At 37.2% G+C, this 8,688-nt stretch overlaps 1 protein-coding gene across 1 annotated transcript in view; it reads right to left on the minus strand.

The window, feature by feature from the left end:
• Positions 1–288: 288 nt before the first annotated feature.
• The window catches only part of LOC115017726 (anoctamin-7-like), a 20,642-nt gene continuing 12,242 nt past the window's right edge, over positions 289–8,688 (minus strand). Inside the window, exons 9-15 of the mRNA XM_029446411.1 lie at positions 5,966–6,056; positions 5,431–5,527; positions 3,932–4,075; positions 1,475–1,612; positions 1,055–1,150; positions 476–578; positions 289–302 (exon numbers count right to left, since the gene is read on the minus strand). Coding sequence (XP_029302271.1) covers positions 289–302; positions 476–578; positions 1,055–1,150; positions 1,475–1,612; positions 3,932–4,075; positions 5,431–5,527; positions 5,966–6,056 — 683 coding nt within the window. The remainder of the gene's footprint in view (positions 303–475; positions 579–1,054; positions 1,151–1,474; positions 1,613–3,931; positions 4,076–5,430; positions 5,528–5,965; positions 6,057–8,688) is intronic.

An 8,688-nucleotide genomic window follows, 5' to 3' on the forward strand; every position in this document is an offset into this window, starting at 1 on the left:
TCTTGGTGCACACATCTCCAATTGTAGACTCTAAATGCTAACACATAGTACATAACTCAAGTACTCTGCTTGGTGCCCATGATCCCCCCCTGGTAAGTATTCACCTTACATTCTCATACATTTGCAACACCCATCCACAGATCTGTTGGCCAGTGCAAACAAAACACATCCCTGTATCCCTTAATCACAACCCTACCCCAAAACTAACCCTAACACTAACCCTAACATTAACCCTAACCCTAACATTAACCCTAACCCTAACACTAACACATAACACTAACCATTTCATTAACAAGTAAAACCTGAAAAAACAAAATTACTGACAAAATTTAGATTAAAGTGGTTTTAGCTTTTGATCATCAAACTAGACTTAAAATGAAAATCAATTTGCTAAAATTTGACTAAAACTACTTTTTATTAAAAGTCTAAGACTAAAACTGAGTTTGTGGAGGGTGAGGAGGAAGGTGTGACTCACCCCAGCGGGTGAGGATTTGGGCGAGTGATGTGTAAACTTTGGACAACATGAGGATGACCAACAGGTTCAACACAGAACCTGAAATACTGGCTATCCTCCCGGCCTGAACACATACACACACACACACACACACACACATTATATCTCCATCAAAATGTTATTGCTGACAATACGACCTTCATGTTGGGAATAAAAGAGAAATGTTTTATTTTATTGGTCTGTAATCTCTCAATAATTTCCTTTGAAGAACTTGTTTTTAAATATCATCAATTAAGCATCTAATTAAATAAATACTCAACTAAAGCCCTGAAACATGTCAACAAAATATACAAGAAACATCTATAACAATTATTTTAGTAAAACTGAACAAAAAAGTAACTAAATCTAAAATAGACATCTCACAATTTATTTACTAACTAAATGGTCTTTTGATTTTTGTTCACTTAAACTACATACAAATATATAAAAAGATAAAATAAATAAGTTATGGAGTCCCTCAGGGAAGCATCCTGGAGCCTCTGTTTGTTATCCCTTGTACAGAGTTAAAGAAAGACTTTAGCCGTGATTTGTTGTACTCACAGAGCCTGTTAAAAAGCTGTCAGACTTGTAGATGATGATTTTAAGAATGGTGCGATACAGAATGACCGCGATGAGGAACATCAGCACCACAGCAACCTACACACAGGAAGTTCAACTTACTGCTCTTTAAACACAACCTGTATGAATATGTTGTTTCATAAGTGATGTTAAACCTCTCTGCTCACACACCTGCCCTCCAGTTATATTTTATTTCACAAATTTCAAATAAAGACATGTTTATAATTCAAAGGGAAACAGCAAAACAGGAAGATTCAAAAAGCAAATATATGTCTGTCTTTTAGGAGAAACTCCAGCTTTCAAATCAGGAAACTCCACCAATCATGTTGCCAGTGGATGTAGTGGAAACCCTCCAGCCCCAAAGTCAGACCAGTCAGAACTTCAGCGTCGAAGGAGACTCACCATGACGATGATGACCATGCAGCCAGTCAGAGTTCGGTTGAGTCGCTTATTCTGAGGAAAGTGGGGTTCCTCTGCTCCAGTCACGGGGTTCCTTATGGTCATCGGCGCCATGGCCGTGAACTCCGGACGAGGTCGCTCCTGTGGAGGTCAGAGGGACGATTATCACAAACTCCCAAAAAACCCAAACAGCAACAAACAACAGCAACAAACAGTAAAAAACAGCAACAAAAAACAGCAACAAACAGCAACAAACAGCAACAAACAACAACAAACAACAACAAACAGCAACAAACAGCAACAAACAACAACAAACAGCAACAAACAGCAACAAACAGAAACAAACAGCAATGAACAGCAACAAACAACACACAGCAACAAACAACAACAAACAACAACAAACAACAACACACAGCAACACACAGCAACAAACAACAACAAACAGCAACAAACAGCAATGAACAGCAACAAACAGCAACAAACAACAACAAACAACAACACACAGCAACACACAGCAACACACAACAACAAACAGCCACAAACAGCTACAAACAACAACAAACAGCAACAAACAACAACAAACAGCAACAAACAGCAATGAACAGCAACACACAACAACAAACAGCAACAAACAACAACACACAGCTACAAACAACAACACACAGCAACAAACAGCAACAAACAACAACAAACAGCAACAAACAACAACAAACTGCAACAAACAGCAACACACAACAACAAACAGCAACAAACAACAACAACAGCAACAAACAACAACACACAGCTACAAACAACAACACACAGCAACAAACAGCAACAAACAACAACAAACAGCAACAAACAGCAATGAACAGCAACAAACAACACACAGCAACAAACAACACACAGCAACAAACAGCAACAAACAACAACAAACAGAAACAAAAACCCCAAACAGCAACAAACAGAAACACACAGCAACAAACAGCAACACACAGCAACAAACAGCAACAAACAGAAACAAAAACCCCAAACAGCAACAAACAGCAACAAACAGCAACAAACAGCAATGAACAGCAACAAACAACACACAGAAACAAACAGTAACAAACAGCAACAAAAACCCCAAACAGCAACAAACAGCAACAAACAGCAACAAACAGCAATGAACAGCAACAAACAACACACAGAAACAAACAGCAACAAACAACAGCAACAAACAGCAACAAACAGAAACAAAAACCCCAAACAGCAACAAACAGCAACAAACAGCAACACACAGCAACACACAGCAACAAACAGCAACAAACAGCCACAAACAACAACACACAGCAACAAACAGCAACAAACAGCAACAAACAACACACAGCAACAAACAGCAACAAACAACACACAGCAACAAACAGCAACAAACAACAACAAACAGCAACAAACAGCAATGAACAGCAACGAACAACACACAGCAACAAACAGCAACAAACAGAAACAAAAACCCCAAACAGCAACAAACAGCAACAAACAGCAACAAACAGCAACAAACAACAACAAACAGCAACAAACAGCAACGGACAGCAACAAACAGCAACAAACAGCAACAAACAGCAACAAAAAACCCAAACAGCAACAAACAGCAACAAACAACATCACACAGCAACACACAGCAACAAAAACACCAAACAGCAACAAACAGCAAAAAACAGCAAAAAACAGCAACAAACAGCAACAAACAGCAACAAAAACCCCAAACAGCAACGGACAGTAACACACAGCAACAAACAGCAACAAACAGAACCACACAGCAACACACAGCAACAAACAGCCACAAACAGAAACACACAGCAACAAACAGCAACAAACAGAACCACACAGCAACACACAGCAACACACAGCAACACACAGCAACACACAGCAACAAACAGTAACACACAGCAACAAACAGCAACAAACAGTAGCACACAGCAACACACAGCAACAAACAATAACCAACAGCAACACACAGCAACAAACAATAACCAACAGCAACAAGTCCTTCAGACGTGGACGGAGTACCCAGATCTTAAAGTAAAAGTACCAGTGAAGAACTACTCTGTAAGAATACTGCATTCAAAATGTTAATGTAAAAAAGCATAAAAACATACTTAAAGCACCAAAAGTAATTTGGCACAACGGCTCATTTCAAAATAATGTATATTATTGGATTATATTTGTTAATGCAAAACTCTGCTCATCATTTTCCATACACTTGTTTTTCTTAACCATATTAACTATTGTAGTTTGTGAATTTCACCAATAATAATAATAATAATAATAATAATAATAATAATAATAATAATAATAATGATACACTTTTAAAGTCGTACCCGAGAGATGAGCCGTCCCTGACCTTTCAAAGCTCGTCTGGGTTCTGACTGCTTAATGAAATGTAACTATGTGCACAGTGTTGACTTAAAGCTCTACTCTTTTGTCTTGTGAGACGGGTACCTCGATGTCCTGGAACTCGGAGCAGTCCCAGCGGTGAGACAGCGCTGAACAACTTCTCTTCCAGTACTCCAGGAAGGTGACGGCCCACAGAGACATGAAGACACTCAGAAACACTGTTCCTCCATTATCAAACATGATACCTGCCTGCAGAGATAGACAGGTGAACAGGCAGACAGAGTCACACAGGTGGACCTGAGGGCGGCGTTGAAATGTGAGAAATGTGTGTTGATGAATCTGTTCCATGAGAAACACCAGAAACAACTGGATTCTGCAGAGTTCTGCGCTCAGCTAACATCTGTAGTTCAAGAGCTGTTTAGGGTTCTTGTTTAGGGTCAGGCTCAACCAGGCGCTGCGCTGACCAATGAAATACATGGAACACATTCGTGCTGTAACTTTGTTACATGAACGCTATAGTTTGAACGTTGACCTCGAGATCGTCGTGAAGTGTGCTTCTATTTGTTCTGCACAGCAAACCTGGAAGTAAAACGTTTTCAGACGCCGGAAACACATTCAGGGCCAAACTCTTTTGTGCACAAATAAGATCAAAAGAAATGTGATTCTCAAAGAACCCGCAAAGGGTGAAATACTGCACTGCCACGCAAACAGCGTCTCTGTGCTCCTGTGCTATCTGCATGTATTTCATTTAAAGGTATAATGAAGTTAATATGCAGACTTTTGCCGCAAAATTGAGCCTCATTGTAAAAACAGTCCATTAACAAAGATGAGCGCTGACCGCCACATGCAGTTACAGTGAAGTTATTAACCACAGACATATTGAATCTTTGTGTCCTGAGGTTCTGAGGAAGACCGCAGGCAACATTAATACTTTGTGTCATAGATAATTACAATCAGATGCAAAACATTTTGTGCTTTTTTGCGCTGTTATGTCATTTGCACAATATCTTTCCAGATGCTGTTGGAGCGTCTGTAGTGTAACATCCCGTCATGTGTGTTAATGTATTTATGTTATGTTTCATGTTTAGTTTAGAGTCTATGTTTAGTCTTGTCTCATTGTTCACTTGTTAAGTTACAGTCACTCATGTCTCGTCTCGTCATGCACTTTCTGTCATTGCACTTCCTGTTTTATTTTGTAATTACCTTTCCCTCTCCTTTCAGAGCACTTCCTGTCTGTAAGGTTTCCCGCCTGTTTGATTGTTGCCACCTGTTTCACATTACCTCGCGTGTGTGTGAGTGTGGGTATATATATTCCTTGTCTCTCTTTGTCCTGTGCCAGTTCGTCTTGTGTCTTACCACTAAGAGAGCCAGTGTTTTTGAATCTGTAAACTATTGTAGAATATTGCCTAAATCAAGTTTAGTTTTGTTCATGTTTTTCCTCAGTGAGTGATTTTTTGTTGTAATTTATAACTATCTTGAGTAAAGACCTTTTTACTTTTGAAACATCGTCTTGAGCTTTTGAGTCCCACCTATTGTGTCACGTTCATAACATGTAGTTGTGATGAAGCACACTCACACCGCTACAGAGCGCAGACGTGACCCACCTGGAAGGTGACACAGATGTTGGAGTAGTTCCAGTGGGAGCAGATGTTACAGAGAGGACACATGATGAAGCTGTTTTTACTGTCACACAACTCCTTCCTACACACACACACACACACACAGTTAACAAGCGTTAATCTCTTGATACCATGCAGAAGATCTGTGAGGGTCTTTACTAACCCTATTATATAAACATATTAGCAGAGACAACTTATTTCTAAGTGATTTGTGTGCAACATTAAAGTCACTAGTTGTGTTTACATTCAATTATCAGGCAAAGTTTAGACAAAATAAGGGATTTTGCCTTGTTTCCATCGACGGGTTTGCTACGTCAGAATTTACGTTTCCATTTATCATTGTTTCATCAAGCTCTTCTAATGTGATAAAAATAAATGTACGGCTAATGACCTGCAATGGATTGTGGGATACTGATGACCTAATAAAAAGCTTGTTGTGTCCTGAATTTCTCAGCTCTATTTTTGAGCTTTTCTAACAAACTATTTGACTTTAAAGTGAAAGCTTGACTGAGATACTTACGCAGGAACGTCAGTGGCCATGAGCCAGAACCCAAACAGGAAGACCACCATCCCAACGAGAGACGCCGGCAACAGCCAGCCGGTGTAGAAACCTGCAGTCAGACAGTTACTGCTGAAACAAACTTACTAATGTTGTTAGTTACAAATGTGGTTAGTTACTAATATGGTTAGTCACTAATGTAGTTAGTCACTAATGTAGTTAGTCACTAATGTAGTTAGTCACTAATGTAGTTAGTTACTAATGTGGTTAGTTACTAATGTGGTTAGTCACTAATGTAGTCAGTCACTAATGTAGTTAGTCACTAATGTGGTTAGTCACTAATGTAGTTAGTCACTAATGTAGTTAGTTACTAATGTAGTTAGTTACTAATGTGGTTAGTCACTAATGTAGTCAGTCACTAATGTAGTTAGTCACTAATATAGTTAGTTACTAATGTAGTTGGTCACTAATATAGTTAGTCACTAATGTGGTGCGTCACTAATCTGGTTAGTCACTAATGTAGTTAGTAACTAATGTGGTTAGTCACTAATGTAGTTAGTTACTAATGTGGTTAGTTACTAATGTGGTTAGTCACTAATGTAGTTAGTTACTAATGTACTTAGTTACTAATGTGGTTAGTCACTAATGTAGTTAGTTACTAATGTACTTAGTTACTAATGTGGTTAGTCACTAATGTGGTTAGTCACTAATGTAGTTAGTTACTAATGTGGTTAGTCACTAATGTAGTTAGTTACTAATGTACTTAGTTACTAATGTGGTTAGTCACTAATGTAGTTAGTCACTAATGTGGTTAGTCACTAATGTAGTCAGTCACTAATGTAGTTAGTCACTAATATAGTTAGTTACTAATGTAGTCAGTCACTAATATAGTTAGTTACTAATGTAGTCAGTCACTAATGTAGTTAGTCACTAATGTGGTTAGTCACTAATGTAGTTAGTTACTAATGTACTTAGTTACTAATGTGGTTAGTCACTAATGTGGTGTGTTACTAATGTGGATAGTTACTAATGTAGGTAGTTACCAATGTGGTTAGTTACCAATGTGGTTAGTTACCAATGTGGTTAGTTACTAATGTGGTTAGTCACTAATGTGGTTAGTTACCAATGTAGGTAGTTACCAATGTGGTTAGTTAACAATGTGGTGAGTCACTAATGTGGTTAGTCACTAATGTGGTTAGTTACCAATGTAGGTAGTTACCAATGTGGTTAGTTACCAATGTGGTGAGTCACTAATGTGGTTAGTTACCAATGTGGTTAGTTACTAATGTGGTTAGTCACAAGTGTAGTTAGTCACTAATGTGGTTTGTCACTAATGTAGTTTGTCACTAGTGTGGTTAGTTACTAATGTAGGTAGTTACTAATGTGGTTAGTTACCGATATAGTTAGTTACTAATGTAGTTAATTACTAATGTAGTTAGTTACTAATGTGGTTAGTTACTAATGTGGTTAGTTACTAATGTAGTTAGTTACCAATGTGGTTAGTCACTAATGTTCTAATGTGGTTAGTCACTAATGTGGTTAGTTACTAGTGTGGTTAGTTACCAATGTAGTTAGTGACTAATGTGGTTAGTTACTAATGTAGTTAGTTACTAATGTGGTTAGTTACTAATGTGGTTAGTTACTAATGTAGTTAGTTATTAATGTGGTTAGTTACTAATGTGGTTAGTTACTAATGTGGTTAGTCACTAATGTGGTTAGATACTAATGTAGCCTGTCACTAATATAGTTAGTTACTAGTGTGGTTAGTCACTAATATGGTTAGTTACTAATGTAGTTAGTCACTAATCTGGTTAGTTACTAGTGTAGTTAGTCACTGAAGTGGTTTGTCACTAATGTAGTTAGTTACTAATGTAGGTAGTTACTAATGTGGTTAGTTACCAATATAGTTAGTTACTAATGTAGTTAGTTACTAATGTGGTTAGTCACTAATGTTCTAATGTGCTTAGTCACTAATGTAGTTAGTTACTAGTGTAGTTCCTAATGTAGGTAGTTACTAATGTGGTTAGTTACCACTATAGTTAGTTACTAATGTAGTTAGTTACCAATGTAGTTAGTTACCAATGTAGTTAGTCACTAATGTGGTTAGTTACCAGTGTAGTTAGTTACTAATGTAGGTAGTTACTAATGTGGTTAGTTACTAATGTGGTTAGTTATTAATGTGGTTAGTTACTAATGTAGTGAGTTACTAATGTGGTTAGTTACTAATGTGGTTAGTCACTAAAGTGGTTAGTCACTAATGTAGTTAGTTACTAATGTAGGTAGTTACTAATGTGGTTAGTTACCAATATAGTTAGTTACTAATGTAGTCAATTACTAATGTAGTTAGTTACCAATGTAGTTAGTTACTAATGTGTTTAGTCACTAATGTTCTAATGTGGTTAGTCACTAATGTAGTTAGTTACTAGTATAGTTAGTTACTAATGTAGGTAGTTACTAATGTGGTTAGTTACCAATATAGTTAGTTACTAATGTAGTTAGTTACTAATGTAGTCAATTACTAATGTAGTTAGTTACCAATGTAGTTAGTTACTAATGTGGTTAGTTACTAATGTTCTAATGTGGTTAGTCACTAATGTGGTTAGTTACCAGTGTAGTTAGTTACCAATGTAGTTAGTTACTAATGTTCTAATGTGGTTAGTCACTAATGTGGTTAGTTACTAGTGTAATTAGTTACTAATGTAGTTAGTCACTAATGTGGTTAGTTACTAGTGTAATTAGTTACT

The sequence above is a fragment of the Cottoperca gobio genome, chromosome 13, assembly GCF_900634415.1.
Source record: "Cottoperca gobio chromosome 13, fCotGob3.1, whole genome shotgun sequence".
Lineage (NCBI taxonomy): Eukaryota > Metazoa > Chordata > Actinopteri > Perciformes > Bovichtidae > Cottoperca > Cottoperca gobio.